Source organism: Volvox carteri (assembly GCF_000143455.1).
Source record: "Volvox carteri f. nagariensis unplaced genomic scaffold VOLCAscaffold_18, whole genome shotgun sequence".
Lineage (NCBI taxonomy): Eukaryota > Viridiplantae > Chlorophyta > Chlorophyceae > Chlamydomonadales > Volvocaceae > Volvox > Volvox carteri.
Window position 1 is genome coordinate 154521 of NW_003307561.1, and position 20783 is coordinate 175303.

Genomic DNA, 20783 nt, shown 5'->3' on the forward strand with positions numbered 1-20783 from the left:
GGTGAGTCTGTCGCTCGGAGGCCGTCCATCGCAGCATCGAGTTTGCCGTTCATTAGAGTGCACTGCGCACCACGAATAAACTCCACCGAAAGATTTCCGAGTCTGATCCACTTCACATATTTATGGAACGTGCTGTCGGCATCCGGGGTGACAGATAGACAGACTGAAGGAACCGCCCTCGCTACATGACGTTTTCGACGAGTCTGAGCGGTGCCAGCTATCCAGCAAGCATCGCTGATTCGTTCAGATGGCATGTCTGTGGCATGCTGGCTGCGGACCAAGATATCGTACAACGCAGCGTTTGTGGGTTTGGAGCTTAGGCGGNGGGGGGGCCCTCCCGGGCCTTCCCGGCGTTNAGCTCCAAACCCACAAACGCGACATCGTACGATACCTCGGTCCGCTGGGCACTAGATTCCTTCAGGTCATTCAGGTCAGCAATAATACCCTCACGTATTCGCGCATCCCCAGCTTTCCGTGGCATCGTTTCCGCCTCGCAGCCCTCAGGTCTCTTCCCTTCACGAGGCAGATCTTTCACAATCTGCTGCCTCCCCCCACGCCGCAACCACTCTCCTTAGTCTCCACCACCGCCACCACCACCACCCACTCCCCCTCTTGTATACCGCAGCCTGCTTCCCGCCTACCCCCAACCTATTACGAGCCTTGCTCCGCGACCCCACTCTACCCGACCAGTGGCTCACCAATTCACTCCACCCCATTACATGCATGCACCCGACCCAGATCACGGCGCTCTTCCTGGCGGCCCAGCGGGGCCACATGGAGATTGCCAAGCTGCTTGTGGCCAGTGGGGCCAGTCCCGTACAGCCTTGCTTTATACAGGTGAGCTCCCAGACAACGGGAATTCCGGTTTAGGGGGGTTTGTGTTACATGTGGGAAGTATTGGACGTTGGGTGGGGACCAGGGCCCGGCCCTGGTCCAACTACCGCCATGCCGCCAGGACGACCGGCGCGCGGCCCCAGGGAACAAGCGTGTGGGGGTATGGGGCGTACGAGCACCTAAGGGGAAAACGTGCCATGGTGAAGTCATTACGTAACGGAAGAGGCGGCGGAAGCGGTGTTGAGAGGGGGGCCCCGAGGCGGGCCGGGAGGGAATACGTATCGTGAGGAGACAGGTGGCGGGGTGGGGCAGATGGAGTGCTGGACCTGGCACTTTCACGCGGGACCTCGATCTGTTCTGGCATAGACCGCCAGAAAGGTTTTTGCCGCATCGCCATGTGTTTGCGACAAAGGCATCGTGCGAGTCGAGGGTGGCTCACGGGAGTCGAGGGTGGCTCACGGGCTGAGAGTGTTTTACGTGCCGCAGGGTAGCACGGAGCTGTGCACGCCCGCTGAAGTGGCGTCCCTCAACTTGCACTTCAAGCTGGCCAGGTAAGCTGAGCTGCTGGCAGGAGGGCCATGGGGAGAGGGGAGGAAGGGGAGGGGATGGTCGGGGCGCCCTGCGGGCGGTGTTCCAAATTGTTGGGAGGGGAGGCCTGTTGGGACCCCGTGCTGCTGGTAGTGCTGGTGCTGGTGCCTCCTGGGCCGTGACCAGGGCAGAACACAGGGAGTGAGGAAGGACTTGGCGCCCCGCCAGAATGCTTAGCCAGCAGTGGGGTTGGCGGGTGTTGGCGATGCTGGCAGGATGGGGACATGGGGATTAGGGAGGAAGCCAAGGTGAGGCGCCCTGAGTGCAAAAGAATATTGTACCGAGGCGACCAGAAGCTAGCCGCGACAACACACACCGTTGTATGCGCGATGCGTTTGAATGGAAAGGTTTTTAAATTACCCGGTGGGGACGGAGGGGGTGAGCCCCGAGGCGCTCGGAGAGAAACACGCCACGCTTTCTTCTTCTTCTTCTTCTTCGGAAGCTGTGAGGCCCTCAGTGAGGACATTCCCTGGTGCGGGGCCTTGCTGGCACGGAGCTGTCCACCGGGACCGGATACAGCGGATCTCACCGGCGGCGGGTGCTTGCCTTGCCTTGCCTTGCCATGATGTGTGCCCTGCAGGTGGCTGAAGCACGCGGCACGGGCCAGGCAGCGGGAGGATGAGGTCCTGGCATTGGATGACGAGGACCGAATTTCACAGGTGGGTCGATGGCGCGTTGGTAGTGTAGGCCTCAGGTCTGTAAGAGGTGGGTAATGGCGGGTTTGGGGGATTTGTCGTCTGCGGGGCAGTCGGGCAGTGGAGATGCCGAGAGTGGAACATGCGCTGTAGTTCGAAGTGTGGGGAGCTGCGGGTGCGTCTGCAGGGAGCATGTGCGTTCGATGGCAGAGGAGGGCAGTGTGTGAGGGTACGCACCGGGCTGAAAGGGGAAAGGGTAGGGCGCCTAGAATCATGTTCTACGGTGACATCATGGGTTTGCTGTTTAATAACACCCGCAATCCAGACGGATGACTGAATAGCCTATGCTGCAGTTTACTGACGAGAGGACTTGCATACATACATACATACATGTTTGTATTCACAGGTTTCAAGTCGCCTGGCACGGGGCCTACAGCGAGCGCGAAGCATGCAGAGCAACCCGGCAGCTGGGGCCGGTGGTATGTCGATATCGGGCATGTTAGCGAGGATGTCCCGCGGGTCGCGACATGGCGGCGGAGCCATGTCAGTGGAGGGCGGACCCTCGCTGTCGCAGCTGGGCTACGGTCGCGAGGGGCCCAGGTCCGTGGTGGATCCGGTAGAGGCGGATGCGCAGCGGGTGGCGGCGCTGAACTTCATGCAGGTGTGCTGGTGTCGTATTGGCGGGGCAGGGCGGGTTGCGTGGGCTTCCGAGGAGAGCACAGTCGGTTGGAGCTGGCGTGCTGGGGGGGGGGGGCGGTTAATTGAGGTGGGGTTGCAGCCGCGTGGGGTAACTCGGGCAGAGCTACGCCGGGGAGCGCGGGGCAGCAGGCTTGGCGAGAAGCAAACCGGTGCGGGGGGTGCTGCTGTCCGGGTCCGCGGTCTTGCATGTCATGATTCCTCCGGGTCCTCCGTCCTACCAGCTCCCCCACCTCTCCAGCCGGGGGACTTAGGGCCACAGATGATCAGCTATTGTGTGGATTGCGCACATCTTCCACTTCCATTACCACACCTTCTCTTTCCACCGCCTCATCCTGGTCCTTTCCCCGGCGCGTCCCCGCGCCCGTGTTCGCCCGTGTTGTTGACTTCTCTTTGCGAATAATCCCCTACCTCCCCACCCCACCGCTCCGGTCACTGGCCCCCGTGCTGCCGGGACCTCGCCCGCCGGCCCATGTAGCATGTACCTGGTGTAACCCGCCCTGGCTGGTCGCCGTGAGGTCCCCCTCGCCTGGCCCATCATCTCGCACTGCCGCCCACTGCCGGCCACGACGTCCTTTCCCCCGCGCACCCTCCTTCCCCAGCCCTCAGTCACTTCCCCGCTCTGACACCGCCAGACCTCCCCAACCCCCATTCGACCCGTACCTTGACGTCCTTCTTGCCTCCTCCGCGTTGCTCCCTCAGCAAGTTGACCTGGCGGCGTTCGATCCGGAGGTTGGCGACCAGCCCGTCGTGAAGACACCGGCCGCCGGGGGAGGATCCTTAAAGAAACTTTTCCGCCGTTTCATCTCCCTGGGCAGCAAGGAGGGCGCCGTAGTGGGTGCCTGTTCCGCGGGGCCCGGTGCCGGCGGCGGCGGCAACGGAAACCTGGCCTCGGTGTATGCATCCGCATCGGCCCGTGTCCCCCGGAACAACGGCGGGCTGTACCGCGGCGGCCTGGGATTGGACTATGAGGTGAGGGGTTGAGCGAGGGATCATGGACAGGGACTGCGGCCCCATGGTACGTTTGTAACTTATGTTATGTACATGGCATGTGGCTTGTTTGCACAGAGTATACCAGGACTGTCAATATGATGGTGACTTCTGCGAAACAGATTTTTTCAGAATTTTTCGGCTTTGCTTACGAACACACACACACACACACTCACGTCGCGGCGGCTCGGATTATTTAGACACACTCACTCTCTTTCCCTCGGTCACGTTTCCTTCACCTCGCGCCGATTCCCCGCAACGCCCCCGTTGCCCCGGCTCCCCCGGGCACCCCCTGCAGGACCCCACCCGGCCCGACCACACCAAGGTACTCCAGCGCTTCCTGAAGGACCTGGTAAGTGGGCGGAAAGGAGGAGGAGGAGGAGGAGGAGGAGGGGAAGCTGGGGCTGCAGTAGACACTGGCCAGCAGCGGCAGGAGGGGGAAGGCCAGGGGGGAGCAGCAGCGCCGCCTTTGCAGCAGCACCTTGGCGGCTGTCGTGCTGGTGGTGAATGGTACCGCCTTCGCCTCCCGTCTGCAGTCAAGCCGAAACGGCGTCCTTGTACTGTGTCCTGTCCGCTCGCTTGCAAGTACACATGCAAACGCGACCTCGCCGCCCTGCCATACACGCCGCTTACATGCGAGCCCACACACTCAAGACTACCAAAAGGCGTTTCTGAGGTTGAAACCGCTTTGCCCGCTTTGGAGAAGTCCTCCCCCACCCCCCGGGATAGCCTACACGGCACCTGGCGCCGCGTTGACACTGACATTGCCAGCGACTCCATCCTACTTGCCGTGACATCCGCGCCCCCATTACCCACCAGCGCCATACTTAGCCCAAAAATCATATCCCTAATCTGTACTCAATGACGTGTTATTGTTGGGTGGGTGCTGCCGCACTCGTATCAGGATCTGGCGCACTGGCGACCCGAGAACGACGGGCCCCTGGAGCGCAGTACCATCGGCGGCAACAGCACACGACCAGCCTCCCCAAACCGGGGCCGTCCTAGCTCCCCGCCGAGGAGTGTGAGGGCCAACACCAGCCCAGCCAGGACACGTCCGTGAGGGAGGGCCAGCCTGTGCCGGGCGGCGGCCTGCTGATCATGGAGGCGCGGCTACGTGCAACGGCTTGTGGTTTTATTTGGGTTTTACTTCTTTCCGTAGCTCCCAGCCCCGTCTCTGCCTTGCGGGTACGTGGTGGAGGTAAATGCGGTGCAGGTGCAGCTTGGTCGGCGTCGGACAAACTCGGTGCGTCGACAGCGGCGAACCTGAGCTAGGGAGTGGCGCTGTTGTGCGGCACTGGGAATGGTGGCGGCGGAGGTGGGTTCCTGACGGCAGCAGCCACCCCGAGGAGGACGGGTTGTCCGCCAAGAGCAACAGCAATAGCGGCGCGTAATAGCGCCGCCGCTGTATATATGTGTGTGCGTGTGTGTTTGTCATGGCGGCCAGCCAGCCGCCTCCCCCAACTTGCTTTGGGAACGGGTGCCTGTGTAGTAGGTTCATCATGCGGGGCCCTGCGTGGGATCAAGCCACGGCTCCGGAGCAGCTGTCTTTTCCTCCTTCGGCGGCCGTATGGAGAGATCTGGCTATCTGAGTACCCCTAACCATCTGTGGCGCGTGTGTGTGAGGGATGTGTGTGTGTGTGTCTTTTGTGTTCCACCACTGGGGGACGCAAGCCAGCACACGCACACACACTCTCTGACCGGGAGAGGCTCTCAAGGGGACCCCGCCCACCCACCTGCACCGTACCAGCACGGGCACCAGAACTCCCATCAGCCTTCCAGCAGCTCACGTGCTAGGGACCAGAGACCGTCTTTGTACCTTTATGTCTTTGAGAGGAGGGCGGAGATGCGTCGTATGCATGCTGGGGTTGGTGGTGACAGTAGCAGTGGTTGTCGTGGCGCCGGCAATGACGTCCTGGGTGATGGCACGGCCTAATTGCGCCACAGTAGTGTGGAACGTGTGGAACACTTTCTTGTGTTATCGGGAGTTGCGTTTGTCCGGTGGGGCCGCCTGTTGGGGGCCCCAGAAGGGCCTTCTGGGCGCTGAGATGACTGGTTCTCGGCATTTAGCCACGCACTGTGTGTGCTTCTTACTAGGCGCATATGCGTTGAGGTGGTCGCAAGGACCACCTGAAAGACGAGTCGCAGGGTGTCCCGTGCCGTTGGTTAACCCGCATTATGCGCTGACCGATGTGCCGAGGAGGTGGAGGAGGAGGAGAGGGGGACGGAGGGGGAAAGTAAAAAATGGGGAGGGAGGTTTCCGTGCTCCCGGTGGCCAGAGCGCAGCGATGTGACCGAAAAGGAGGTGTGTGGACAGCGCACTTGCCACCACCGACTTGAAGGTGCAGCTGCGGTGCGGCGACTTTTGTTTAAGGACGTGGCTACTGGATGTTGCCGGAGGGCGATGGTTGGGGTGTGGACTTCGCGTTGAAATGTTGTATGCGTGACCGACCGGTGCTTAAGGGCTGCTGCTACCCGCCATGCGGGGATGGCCGGGTTCAGGGTCAAGGGGGAGCCCATTACTGGGACCGTGTGTGGGTGTACCTTTTGATGTTTCCTGGACGCGTTGGATGCGAGTTGCATGATGTCGCTCTGTGGTATGATGTCATGTTATGCAACGTTGGATGGAAGAGTTGATGGCGGACAATGCGGTGGGGTCCTGGTTGCTCTCCGGACACACCCACGCAGCGTCTCGTGTTTGGTTGTGAGAGCGCGTCTGGCTAGATCGCATGCCGCACGAGGCATGGATGGGCGATTGGAGGCATCTGGGCTTGGGATGGCTGAGAATGCAGCGGGCCTTGGGTTGCGGAGCAGGAAACACACACGCGCAGAGCGTTGAAACGGCATTGTGTGGTAATGCAGATGAGGGAGCTTGCCCTTTCTTTTGTCCTTCATCACTTGCTCTTATTGCTTGCTTTTTGCTCTGTTAGGACCTCTCTCAGCAGCATGATGTGTATCTTTTATGTGTATCTCTTCAATTCCTTCTTCGTATCCTAATATTTTGCTCGAGTCCAGCGTGGTCAGCTGTAGTCGGGGCTTGAACGATGAGGTAGCTGCCGCCTAAGGCCATTGGCGTAATTTCCCGCTTAAAGTGCTGCTGCATATGAAGAAGGGGCTTGTGAATCCTAGAATATCGTTTTTAGGAAAGTTTGGGTAGTGCTGGCTCCAGGTTGCAGCCCGCGATGCACTTGCGTGGCTGGGTGGCTTCAGCCATCCTGCGAGGGTTTTCTCTTTTACTAGTGCACACTGGTTTGCTGACTTCAGGCGCGTCTTAATGCGTGCACTGTTGTTTTCGTGGTGGGCCATCGGCTGGTGGGCTGTGCTCGGTAACATCTTGCGTGCACTGCACAGCGCATGTTTGGGCTGAAAAGACGGATATGCTTAATCTTCCCGGGGTTTGTGTGGTCCCTAACGACACGGCTGCCGTCTACACGGATGGGCGTGGATTGGGGACGTACGGCTGCGCAGAGATATTTTGCTTCCGTTTGCCCGCACGTTTTTGAGTGCTTGCGTTAGCACTGTGACATTAAGTGCGCTTGCGAGGGTTGCGTATTGGCAACTGAAAGCCTAGGGATCTACTGTGTGCTCGATGCGTTGTTGTGGCATGACTTGGCCGCAGCTGTATGGATTCGTTCATCTAGTGCTCACGACGTTGCCGACTGGGAGTTTTCTCTCTTTAGGCTCTTATGCTTCTGTGCATCATGTACGATGCGGCCTTGAAACTGCTTAATTTCGTACCTCGGCTGTGTTGGGGAGTGTTTTGTGCTCCGCAGTGGGACCTATGGAACTAGGACCTGAAGCAGGGGTATAGATGTTATCACCTTGAGGTCTGGAGACGGGCCATTCGAGATGTTGTGGGTCTGAATGCTTGGGCGAAACCCTGAGATCTGCAAGGGGAACGAGAAGTGTAGCTCGGATAGCCTGTGCACGTAACTTGTAAATATATGTATTATCAAATGCGGCCACTGGCAGTAGATTAGGTTACCAGATATCCATGAGTCTGCGCACGCCGACGTTGCCTTTATACAGCGTATACTCTTTACATTTGCTTACTGCTAGATGTTGCGAACAGACCGAATCAAGAGGCATGAGTGAGCTCAGCGAAAGAGGGCATCACACCGAATTACATCCCGACGGATCTAAGGGCTTGCGTGATGGGTACATAAATAATGGATGGGTACATGCATGCCATAGTTGCACCATCCATCGAAAACACAAACCACCGCAGTTGCACCTCCTGACCGCAACACTAATAAACGGTAAAGTGCGGCAAGGTCCCCATAGAGAACAGGCGCCAACATGCGGACCAGAACCCACCAAATCAAAGAGGCCTGTTAGAGTTGCGTCGAGGGTTCGAACACAGCTAGCAACCAAGCTCGTTCTAATAGCCCAATCGCAGCCGTAATCACTGGGAATCCTCCGTCAAAAAAATGCCGGAGATGGAGCTGTTATGGAACAAGTATGGACCACATATAGACAAGCCTTATGTAACCTTGGCCCGTTCTCTTCTCACCGAAGGGCCGGCATGGAATATCTGACCAAGGCCACACCAGTGCGAACGTCAGTGTGCAGTCACCCATCAAAATCCATCGTCCGGGTTCCCTAGTGAAAACATGGTAGTGTCCCTCCACAGGCCACACCCACAAGCCTGTCTCTCGAACCCTCGCATCAAGACCGCGTGTAAGCCTCCGCTCCTCCACCAAGGGCCCCGGATTAGAGGTTCTACCAGTGCCCTGCCCAACTACTTGGCATGCACTGCAATTACCACTCGTGCGGCAGGTAGAGCACAGAGCCGGCCAGACACCACGGCCCCCCTCATGCTATAACGCAAACATTGTCAAGACACAAGAGTACCACGAAGAATGCATGTCCGTTTTGCGCTGCACATAGGCAGCACATCAGTTGGTTCACCGCTCAAACTCCTGCATCATCGTAAATGGGCAACGATGAAGCTGTACTAAGACCGTTCCAGACGGCGCTCGCCGCTGCGAAACACCGGACCCGCCAAAAGACCTTACACGGTCCGAATATGATACATGCACGCATGATCGTCGATGTCTTCAAAATACTGCCAGGGGGGACCATTGTATTCAGGAAACTCGGGAAACGATTGCCCTCGGAGCGCACGAGGCCACCGTGCCGTCACGTTGAGAGAGTCCTTAGTCCAAAACCGTTAATCGCAGTGCAAAACGCATGAGCATACCTGCTTTAATAATGTCTTGATCATTCGGTAAGCTACAATTGAATACATGATAACACTCTTCGTCGACTGTCAGGTCCCTAGCTCGAATAATTAAGGATTGCCGACCAGAATCGAGTGCCGAGCCCAGTTGAAAATGCAAAACCTGGCTTCCAATACCCACATGGCGCTGGGATCACCTCGTAACTAAGTAGATCTTTCCATGCGAGATGACTCAATGCAGTCCGACGAGCTGGACGGCAAGCGCGTTAGAAGATTTCAAAGTGTTCCGCGGCCATTTAGCATGACACAGGCGTATGAGCCCGGCGCTTCCACGGCGCATTTATTTCATCACTCTCGTCGCCAACCCGTTTCCTGTAGAGCAGGAAAGGCAAGTCGACTCCAAATTCTAAACGCGGACTTCTAGGACGCAGGATGCCATATGGACTGCAGCTATCCTATATCAAAATCCAACTGCGAAAATTGCAAAAAAGTTTACAGCCAATCCCACCTTGCCGGTGGCTCCCCGTTCATAACGTCTTGCTCAAATGGCGGGTGAAGCTTCTTGCTGATGCGACAGATGGTGTTATATCTCTGAAAATAGCAGGACCAATAGGTCAAGGATACCCATTATAAGCGCCAAAGTGGTCCACCAGCCGCCTAGGCCATGTTCGACTTACATCGTGATAAAGCCTCTGGTTGCAAGTTGAGTCACAGATGTGAACCAGCCCTGAGCTGATACATCGGTACATGTTGCCAAACTCGTGGACCACACTACATGAATGTCCGCAAACGTGTTGAAGGCTGAGCGCCGATGCGTGCAGGGTCGTCATGTTATGTAAGCTTGTCTAACTTGGATAAGATAGTGCCGAAGTGGAAGGCGCACTTGCAGAGCCTGAATTTGCAGAGGGGACTCGCAGCTACGGATTATTCGGAGTTGTAGGTCCTATTTAATGGCCCGCGCAATGGAGTTAGCAGCTCAGGTACAGTTGTTGCCATGCAAACACATCGAACATACAGAAGGCGGGCAATCACATAAAAACATTTTGCGAATGCAACATGTACGGTCCGTACAGGTGTTTCCATGCATTATGCTTTTGTGATTGCGCATCCCTTATAATAATTTCTCTCCATATTAGTGTCATCATGCTAGCCTCATATACCTTATCTACGTTTTGCACTTGGCAGCTTTCGTAAAGTGTCTGCTTGAGCAATGAGCATCCCCATGTGTTGCCAAGCTTTTCAGGAGGCCGAAACTGTTGTGGCCTTAGGGAAGTGGGGTTACCAGCACGGACACCATGGTCTGCACTTGCAGCAATATTTGAAACCCTACTACTCCCAAGACAGCCCGCATCCCAGGCTCACCATGTTTTTTGGTTGCCATCGTTACAGGAGGAACCGACTCCATGGACACACGCACAGGCCATCTGCGACACCCTTCGACATTCGAGAGCACCGCATACCAACAATCCACCAAGAAATCCCCACGCTTGCAGTAACCCAAGCAAACGCCTGTACTCCCAGCGCCGGTCGATGAGATCCCCACCACGAACCCCCTCGAGGCTGAACCCCAGTACCCAAACTTGCATCCCATGCAAGATCAGCTTCCACCAACCACCTTTCCTGGGACTAGATCATTCAGACAATATTCCCTCCTCCCTCCCTCCGGAATTATTGAGCCGCCAACAGGCTCTTACTCAGCCATGTGTCACACAACCCTCCCACAAAACGTTCCCACAAATCTCATGCCGGATGCCCCCTTTGCAATTAGGCATGATATGCATCTCCTACATATCATACACCTTTCGTCTTCGACCGTGACGCCCCGGCGGCGCTACCCGCCACAACGCACCTCGAGAACCTCCCTGAGGTCTTCTCCGATACGTCACTCGTTGAGAGCACTCACAGACTCTACATTCTGGGTTTCTATAGTCTTGTGTGGCAAATGCCCTACTGTGGAATGGGTCATGAGTCGGCAGTTTTCTTTGACGAAATCGAGTGCCATCAACCAGCATCACCAGCATCACCATACCGCAGCTGCAGCCACGCCCCACCTTCCCCCCACTCCTTCACAGCCCTCGTATCTCCTTCACAGCGGTCATCTCAGCCCCTGCCGTGGAGGCACCTTCCAGCTCTGACGCAGCGACGGGTCGCCCGTTGTCTGGTTCAGATCTGGTACGGCAGACCGCCGCCGCTGCTCCTTGTACGTCACCCGGACGCCACCAGGCTGCTCATGGTACCCGGGTACGTCCTGGGGGTCGGGGGGTGCCCAATACCGCTCCGAAAACCCTAGGCGGCGTAGCTTATTGGCGTAGGCGCTTGCTAGCGGCTTCCAGCGCTTGAGTCTGGTTAGCTGGGAGGCGGATTTGCAATAGCGCTGGTGACGAAAGTTGGCCTGCCGGTGCCACACCACACCATTTCGGTCCACAACGAAGCGGCCCAGCAGGTACCTGCGGGCGGAGGGAGGAGTGGGGTGTAGCCAAGATACGCAATGTGCGGGTGCAGGTAAGGAGATACACTGTTCAGGTGGGAGGTGGGGATATGTGAGAATGGGGAGTCGGACGAGGAGACCAAGATGCGTGCACAAATTTTGCAAAGTGGCAATTGAGGCGGGTGGGGGCCGAGGCAAATGATGGGACGAGTGACGTGGGCTAATGGTGGACAGGGCCAAACAAGCATGACGCCTGGCGCATCCAAGTGGTGTACAGCAACCTCGCGCAATCCCCTGCTCCAAATCCTGGGGAATGGTGCCCCGAGCCATGGACAAACGCTCAATACATTGCGGTAGTGAAGGCTATGCCCTGACTGCTTACAAGGAAACAGCGGTAATGCTTGCGACGTGCTCCTTGATGCTGAAACGCACACCGGTGCCACGTTGCGTAATACTTACTTGTACTCTGGCTGCGGCCAGATCTTTTTATATTTATCGTGCGTGTGAATTTGCGGATTGATCTTAGGCTTCGGGGTGCCGAACAGCCCCCTGGCTTGCGTGACAGCCCAGGGCAGACAAGGGTTCACCGAACAGGTTTGCACTCTGCAGGAGATGCTCTCCAAGCTGCGATCCATGCAAGGGATTCGCTGACAATCCATGAGCCCAAGTGTGGAGCTGAGAGCACTGTTGGCCAGCCCTCGCTGTCGACCAAGTTGTATGATAGTCGTTTCCCAGCTTTGGATTCCATTAAGGCTTATTGCACCGCCCTGATCTGCTGCAAGGTAGGCTCCCCGCAAAAGCTGTTGGCATCGTTGCAGCAGCCGCATCAGTTCCGATGGTGAACGCCCGAAGAAACTACCCACGACGAAAGAAATTATTAACGACACGAATAAATATATTAATTTAATATGTTAGAACGCTATGTACTGGAAAAGCAGTGAACGATTTGTTCACTCTGCAGGAGACAGGTTATTACAAATTTACAAGGAAGCATAGCAAACTACAACAAAACAAATTGAAGCTTCAGGTTTGCAATGCCGAATGAATTTTGGACCTGTACGAGCGTTACCGGGACGACAGTACACTTGGCTTTGTCAGCCGAAAGAAAAAGAAGCCACTGGTATGAGCTGGGAAGGTCCCATCCCCCCCTCTTTTCACGAGCCCCCAGCCCCCCACCCCCAATCCGGCCAAACCAACCAGGCAAGGCATGGATCGCATCGCTCGTGCTGCCCTGTCCCCATCCCACCACCTGGCAAGGCGTTGTCTACGCAATAACTTAACGACGTTGTAATCGAAGGACTCATTTTCTTGGACCTCTCACAAAATTGCCAGAAGTGAAGACCAAAAACACCAATCACGCACCAAAGCAATGCCAAAGCATCACTAGCATTCGCTGTTCACTATCACTTTTACTGTAACCGCCATCCTTCCTTTTACGGCAGGACAACCGAACTGCCCATGACACGGAGCAGGTCCAAGCTAGGGAAAAATCATGTCCCTGCTGTCGCTGTCGGCCAATCTCCCACTGGGAAAGCCCCGTAAGGCATCATCACCACCCGCATCAGCAGGGACTTGCGGAATACCACCCCGAATGCCGAGCCGTTTCAACCCGCAAACATTGTCCACATCATTTGCGTCAAGAAACCCCGCCCGCCCTGGCCTGGCGAGATGCCGCCTTGCAACGCACACAGCCAAAGCTACTGTTACTGCGGCTGCTGTTGCTACTGCTACTATTGCTGTTGCCGCGCTCGTGCCTCCCTGGCCACCTGCAGCTCCACCTGCTCCTCCACAGCGGCACTCTCCCGCTCCAGGGAGCCCACCACTGCCGCCAGTCGGTCCAACTGGACTTCCAGTGCCCCCAAACTGGCCAGTGCGGCCTGGTGGTACGTGGGCACCGCAAGGCCCAGGGAGGGAAAGTGTGAGGAGGGGGAGAGGGGGACCGCTGGGCACACTATTGGCCCATATCCGAATCATGTTTCCGCCCTTCCAGATGGTGGGTGGGTAATGGAGGGAGCGCCACTTCGGTGCCCATGGCCGGTGTGCGACCCGGCATGGGTTGCCTCTCCCCCATCTCTCTCCCACTGCAACCCACCAACAGGAAACCCGCTACGCCATCCCACATCACATCACGCCAGCCCCACCTTCAGCGGCTCATGCTGCGACGCCACTACCTCCGCCAGGTGTGCGGAGGCTCCCTCGGCGGCCGCCGCAGCCCTGCCGTACGCCACAGCGGCCTCCTGGTTGAGCGCCGTCAGCAGCTCTGCATCGGCGGTGCCCGCCGCCATGCCTGCGTGCGGACTTGAATGAGTCTGAGTTGGCTTAGTTGAGAGCTCCCCTTCTTGTCCGACGGGACAGGAAGGGGCGAGGCAAGGGAGCGGAGGAGGGGCCGGGAGGCCACCAGGGCCCCGGACAAGGGAAAGAGACACACACGCAACACACCACTCCAGGGGGTTCCAGCACCCGCAGGGCCCACAACGCTACCCAACATCACCCCACAAGCAGCAGCACGTGCAGAAAACCGGAAGGGTTATTGGCGTTCCGCATGGGGGGGAGGCTCAGGATGCGGGGTCCCTCCTCGGTGCCGCGGGAACTCGCAGAGGGGCCTTCCCATCGGGCTCCGTGGTACAACACACGCATACACACGCATACACACATACGCACACATACACACATGCATACACACACAGCACGCCAGACGCAGCCGCAGCCACAGTTACCCACCTGCGGCTGCCGCATGTCGTACGTGACCCAGCACCTCCTCGGCCGCCTCCGCCGCGCGTCTCTCCAGCCCCTTTCAATTAAAACAACGCAGGGTTGGTGAGGGACGGCGCAGCAGGGGAAGCGTTGGTGTAACGACACAGCGTCCCGGTGGCCCCAGCGAGTGTTGCCTAGGATCTGCACAGACACACATACACATATACACACACATACATACACACACATGGCGGGATCCACACCTACCTGCCGAAGCTCCTTCGCAACTTGCACACTGTTGCTGGCAGCCGCCTCAGCCACAGCCGCTGCCGTCGCCGCCGCCGTCGCCTCCGCTGCCGCTGCCTCCGCCGCTGCCCTTGCCTCGGGTCCTCGGGTCCCGCAGGACGTCGACGGGTATCGCGGCTCGGGGTGTTGTGCCCGCAGGAAGCCGTTCAGCGCCTGAATGACACACGAAGAACCGTTCACGGGCGTGAAAAGGAGGTAGCTGGGCTGGGCTGGGCTGGGGTTTGGAAGCCGGCGGAAGAAAAAGGGGACGACCTACAGCGAAAGGTGGAAGTGGGTACCCGCTCAGCGCCCTCGCTTCCGCTGATTATTGAGGGGTGGTTGTTCTTCAGAGGGTCAGAGGGGCAAGATGGCGGCCATCTGCCCGTGGCCATCACGACGTGTTTTGCCCAGGACTAGGACTCGGGTCGAAACCCAGACGCTCGCTCGCTATGCCATGCGATTCCGCACATCTGCAGGCGGTTAGGCGGTTAGGCGTCACTGCATCACTCGCCTCGGAGCCGCCAGTTCAGAACCAGCACTGGCGCTCACGCAGACTCCCGACAGACTGCCAACCAAACCGTGCGGAACATACCCGGGGGGGGGGGGACATACCCGCGAAGAAATCCAGGGGAGATACAAATGACGCGCCGACGTGGGTTCATCGCAACCGTACCGCATTGTGTCGTACTCTTGTCTTACCCGTACCTGGATGAAAAGGTCGGAATCCAGAGCTCCGGAACCGGCCTTGAGCTGCGCCTCCGCAGCAGCTGACTCCTCGGGGCTCAAGCGCCCGGATGCTGACAGCGCCGTCCAGATTTTGTCGTACACCAGATCCGTCGTCAACTCGGGGTGAAACTGAAATGCCAGACAGCGATCACCCAGCGCCCACATCTCATGCGCCGCAGTACCTGTTGCGGTATAGCGACAAAAGAGAAACTATCGGAGAACAAAGAAACAAAGCATGGCACCCCCAACCCCCAGCAGCGCCTTTCGTGTTCCTCGTTGCCTTGGACCGGGTTCCCCCGTAGGGAAGAACAGCCGCGGAAAGGCAAGCAGTGCGGGCAGGCGTGCTGGGCGCCCTCCCAAAAAGATGCCCCTTCCATCCCCACCGCGCTCCATAACGTCGCAGCGCAATACACCACCACCACCACCACGTCCTCAGTTCCGTACACTGCTGCTGCCGCTGCCGCTGTACACGCACTGACTGAGGGACTCCAACCTAAATCGCCCCTCCCCGTCCGCCTTCTTCCCGTCCGTACCCTAAGAAACTAAGTAATCCTGCCCCTCGCCTGCGGAATAGAACACCCTAATCTCCCCCTCCTTCCTTCTCCCCAAACCTTGGGCCCCGGGGCGGTTTCTCCCCTCCCGATATCCCCCTCCTCTTCCCCATCCCCCCACAGTCCCCACCCCACCCCCCGGCGCCTCCGCACCCGAGGCAGCCAGCAATGAAGCCCCCGGGGGCAGCTCCAGCACCTGGTCGCCGTGGCTTTCAAGCACACGCAAACGGAGCACCGGGAGATGATCGGAGTGGCTGCCAGCTTCAATGGTGGCCACCGGGCGCCCTGGCCCACCCGCCGCATCTGCCGCCGCAACACCTGCACCAGCGCCAAATGGCTCCGTCGAAGCAGCCGTGGTGACGCTGCCGGCCGCCGGGCCCCCCCCGTGGGCTGGAAAGGCCAGGTTTGCAGCGCCGGCAGAGCTGCGCTCTGGTTCCGGAGCACCGCTAGTCGAAGGCAGAGGCGATGTTGGTGGAGGTGTTGGCGACGACGGCGGCAGTGGGCCCAGCCGCAGTCCGCACTTTGCAGCGGCACCCACATCGACGACGACGTTCTCCACGCCCAGTACGAACCTGCCCGAGGGGTTCCGACCCACAGACCCGCCGAGTGCCTTGGGGAGAGGCCCCGCACGGGGTTTAGCGCGTCGGTGCCGGCAGCGGTTGTGGGGGCGGGGGAGAAGAACGGCGGCGGGAGTGTCAGTTGCGGCGGCGCGGCGGTGGACTAGGGAGGCAGCTGCGACAGCCAGACGTGCAAGTGCGGCCCTGCGCGGCGCGGCAGGTGGGAGGATTAGGAGATGTAGACGGGGCTGCTGGGGGGAAAAAAGGAAGGGGATGGTATACTGTCAACTGACTCCCTGTTTTTTTAGCCTCGTAAGGCCCACATCACTAAGCGTCTTTTAAATCCGAGCTTTGCGAATCACTGCTCGGTGGGCCAGCCGCCTCCCCACCTTTGCAAGGATTTGGTGGCCGAAGCAGCAGCCCACCACACGGACGCCCGAATCGATGTACTGGGGCAGTAGCTTCTCCAACTGCCGTATCCATGGCAAGTTGTCGTACGCGCTATAGCGGCTGCCACCCACCACAATCACGTCGTACAAATTACGACTTGTGGCCAGATCAGGAAACTCCTCCTGATAGCACCTGGCAAGGGTCGTCGCGATTCCCAAGGCACATCAAGGTACGACAGAAGCCGCTGTGCATTTACATGTGCAGTTGTGCGCTGCGGGCTCCGCGGCCAGGGATAGTGCCAGGAAGGGTGATGAGGCTACCGAGCGAAGGACACTAGTAGTGCTTTGACCGCTCGGTGGCACGGGGAGGGACGGTCGTCCATCCAGCCTAGGAGGGCTGTGGTGGTCACCGATTTTACGTTTTGGTTTCTCTGACCGCAGCTCCGCATGCTTCTGGCCTTTTGGACGTAAAAACCGCGTTGACGAGCTACTGGAGGTTTACGGAACGTGAGATTTCACCTTGCATGTTGGATTTGTCCTGAAAAGCTTGGGAGAAGGGCAGATAGAATGCAGCTGCAGCACAGCATGGCCGCCAGCTGAACACGGGATCGTTGTTTCCGGCAAATAACTTTGCATCCGTAACGCAGCTGAGATGCAGTGTGCAACGGGGATGGATGGAAGAAACGCGCTGGGAACCGCTTCGGGCTATCAAGGGTGGCTCGCTGTCGCTTACCAAGCAGCAGGCAACACCCTGCTTCCGCAGGTTATTTGGCGCTCAAATCCGATATCCCTTATCGCCGGCATTCTTATGGACGAATAACCATAAACTACGAAACAACGAGCCGGACGACTTTCATCAAAGGAAAACTTCCGCAATATAACATTAACATTCTATCGCAAGCTGGTTGCCAAACTCAGGGTCACACGTTTCAAACCTGCCTGAAGGTTGTAAACGTGTCCCCCGCCTTCTCAAGCAGCGCAGTCCATAATCGCTCAGTCCAACCCTGCCATTTCTCTGAGTCATCGCAGCTTAATATGGCAATTCTCATTTCGCTCAGATTACCTTTTGTCACGGGAAATCATCAAATACAATCCCGCATGCCAGAGGTTTCTTTCGGAGCACTAACGGGGCGCCAAGATAGCATGCGATGAATTGTATTGTTTCCATATGCCCAAATTGACTCACCAAAAACACCGACAGTGCAGCAACGAGTCACAGTGACTCCGGTACGAACGGAGTCAATGCAGCCGTTCGTGCACGACGCGATTACCGCAGACGGATACAATTACTCCCCATGGGCCTCATGCTGTTATAAGCGGCTGCAAACCTTATATAGAATAGTTTCAAAAGTGTGGAATATTGTTCTTGGTATTTCAGTGAAGTAGCGCTGCAACTGTGGATAGGTAACGCTTCCCTTCGCCATTGACGTCTAAGGAATTGCTTGACGATTAGTGCTATCTGAAGATCATCAGTCCGTGATCGAGCGTCGCGTACAAGATGCAACATCGCGTTGTGCTTCCTCGGTCGGGCTGCTGCCATCTTCGCGGTGCGGTCTCCCGCAGCAGGGCAACTGTGCAGTGCTGCTTCATGCCTTCACGTCGCAGTCTATCGTTGGTCTCCCCGTGCCCTTATCGGGTTTTGGGCGTGAAGTATGATGCAAACGAGGAAGACATCAAGGTACGTGCTTATTGTGGCACGGCAAGAGCTCTTTGCGGTGCAGTTCTGCAGTGTGCCTTGAGACATACAGGCAGCAAAATAATGCATCAAGGCCAGGCGCCCGCTTGCAGACTTGCACGCGTCATGGGTATCGGACGTTTGTGCGTTCACTACGATCACGCAAGGATGCCGGCATTTTAATTCATCTCCCTTTACATTGTTTCCAGGCGGCCTTCCGTGTCAAGGCCAAGCAGTTTCATCCGGACGCAACGAAGGACCCGACCATCGACTTCAAGGTGCGGCGAGCGTTACGCATAGTGCCGGTTCTCTTGTATCGTTGCACCATGTGCGGCAGCTAGTTATCCTCGCTGTGTGAGTTGCATAAGTTAATGTTAAGGTATTGCGCTGATGCAAGCTGGCAATGCGGCGTCTGGTACTCTGCTTTCGGGACCTAATGATTGCGTTGTGAAGCGCGTAGTCCGCTGCTATTATTTTCAGAATAATAAAAGATATGGCTATGATGACACTTGACCTATCTTTGGGTTTGGGAGCAATTTTCTTATTGCGCGCGGCATGTCCCTCTGACTGCTTTACGTCTCTAGCCCATATACTGCACTCAACCATATATTCTAGAAGGGTTTGGCGTCGATAACGCCATGGAACGTGTGACGGTGTACAATGCCTGAAACACCCTGTGGTGTCACGATTGCGATCCCTCTGCCCATTTTTAGGAAATCCTGCGCGCCTACGAGCGCTTGAGCGATCCCGAGGAGCGCGCCAAGTATGATAAGATGATTTTGCCCCGCTCTACACGCGAAGCTCTTTTGCATCTCAACGCCCGCTCTGTCCAGCGTCATGGTATCTCTGTTTATCGGGCCACCTCCCGACCGTCAAGTGCCGAACGTCGGCAGCTCCTCACAACGCTTCTCGATCTCATGAGTCAAGTTAAGAAATGCACCAAGCGCGTGGAACGGGAGGTGGTAGGCAAGGACCCCACCCGTTACGGCTGTACGTCCTCCGGCAGCATCCAGCGCGTCAGTGTGTCCGAGGCTGACTGTGGCGAGCACGAGTGCTGCGGCCCGTGGTTCTTATACACTGATTAGTCGGCTTGCGCCGGCGCAACCTAGTTGCGTCCCCGCCAGCACTCTTCCCCTGGACCCGTCGCCCCCTCCACTCTGAGGCGGCGCAATCACGACAGCAGCGCGTGGTGGGGCTGTGGCGGCGCAGCGGGATGTGAGGAGAGCATCCCATGCTGCATCGCCGCCCCTGCACCAACTGAGCTTGCTGCTTTTATAACGGAGAAATGGCGATCAAGGCTGCCCAACAGCAACCCGGAAGAGTTATGTTGCGTGGTTTCATCCGAGCCCGCAATAAGCTTTGTGGTTGCTTCGTCAGCCACTTGGCAGCACGTCTGAAGAAGTCTTATGCGTCCGACACCCGCGCCGTTTGGAGGGTTTTCCGTTTACTAATTAACGTCTAACCATTAACCTTGTGAGACTCTAATTTGTTGATAATTATGCAGTGTATGTGTATGTATGTCGCTTCTTTTAACCCCTCGAGGGGTACGAATGCTGTATGGCTGATGGCGCATCTCTTCGACTACTTTTGCATTCATATTTCTCTTCAGGCGCTGTGTGCGACGGCTTGCTCACACACTTGTTGAGCTTTGCTGCTGCATGGATCTGCGATACAGGGTTTGCAGCTTGCGGGGCGTCTCTTTCCAGTCCCTTTGCATACGATTCGTACATACGGCAAGGCTTCGGGTAGGTTAGGTAGCTGGAGCGAAGAACGTGGAACGTTATTCTTGTTGTTGAGTCGTATTGACTTTTATGCTTCATTGTTTGCACGAACACTATTTGAGTAGAAATTGTGTGATTTTGATCATCGTTACAGTGCCTGGGTTAAGGACTTGTATGGATGTCATTTTGCTTTTTGTACGGCACAGTATGCATGCTGTTCCATAAGAGTGAAACTGTCGGTCTGCTTCAGAGTGCTTTTGCTCTGTACGGTGTGCTGGAGTGTTTGTACGGCATCTCACGATTGCTGTGTGCTGCAATTTCGGTTTCGCCTGCTTTTCATTTTCGTGCATGCTGCTTGCACAGTGTTGCGTTAAAAGTCTTCTCCAAACTTTCGATCCGACAAGGCTAAAGCCTGATAGAGGCTGCATGGAGTGTTTACTGTCATGGCGGCGTGTTTTACCCGTGTGGCAGTTGTGCAGAAGGCCCGTTGCATGTCGTCGCCCCTTGGGGGCCCCAAGTTGAGCCTCAGTAACCCCTAATTACACAGGTCTAGCAACTAGGACATGTACGCGGCGTCATATGCTCGCATGGCAGAGGAGGAAAGCACCAGCATCCGCCCGCTTTTCGGTTGTGGTTGCTTTGTCGTGCAGGCTGCTTCTGCGGTTGCTGTTGGGCAGGATGTGGATGGGCGGGCGGGAACACAGTCCGCGGCTCGCCGAGATAGCTAGACTGTGTTGGTAGGGCTTTGGAGGGTGCGTTGTACTGTGGCGACGCTTCGGGGTGGATTGAGATGTGAGGGAGTGTTATTCCACGACGGCTGCGGTTGGCGTTGGCT

General features: G+C 57.2%; 3 protein-coding genes across 3 annotated transcripts; 2 read left to right on the plus strand and 1 right to left on the minus strand.

The window, feature by feature from the left end:
• Positions 1-247: 247 nt before the first annotated feature.
• Positions 248-7694, plus strand: VOLCADRAFT_104634 (uncharacterized protein; the record flags this gene model as incomplete). The annotated part of the gene is made up of 9 exons (XM_002950207.1): positions 248-430; positions 739-837; positions 1201-1385; positions 2003-2081; positions 2464-2718; positions 3456-3725; positions 4042-4095; positions 4648-4799; positions 7360-7694. 9 exons carry the CDS (start codon positions 248-250, stop codon positions 7379-7381), a joined length of 1299 nt encoding a protein of 432 aa, XP_002950253.1. The 3' UTR covers positions 7382-7694.
• Positions 7695-7843: 149 nt separating this feature from the next.
• On the minus strand, positions 7844-17356 carry VOLCADRAFT_120847 (uncharacterized protein; the record flags this gene model as incomplete). The annotated part of the gene is made up of 10 exons (XM_002950329.1): positions 7844-9294; positions 11168-11369; positions 11810-11877; positions 13117-13227; positions 13492-13688; positions 14072-14141; positions 14312-14503; positions 15035-15237; positions 15742-16367; positions 17286-17356. The coding sequence occupies 10 exons, from the start codon at positions 17354-17356 to the stop codon at positions 9271-9273; spliced, it is 1764 nt and encodes a 587-aa protein (XP_002950375.1). The 3' UTR covers positions 7844-9270.
• A 784-nt stretch (positions 17357-18140) lies between these two features.
• Positions 18141-19312, plus strand: dnj37 (molecular chaperone; the record flags this gene model as incomplete). Its single annotated transcript, XM_002950208.1, has 3 exons — positions 18141-18230; positions 18437-18505; positions 18941-19312. The coding sequence occupies 3 exons, from the start codon at positions 18141-18143 to the stop codon at positions 19310-19312; spliced, it is 531 nt and encodes a 176-aa protein (XP_002950254.1).
• Between the last annotated feature and the right edge of the window lie 1471 nt (positions 19313-20783).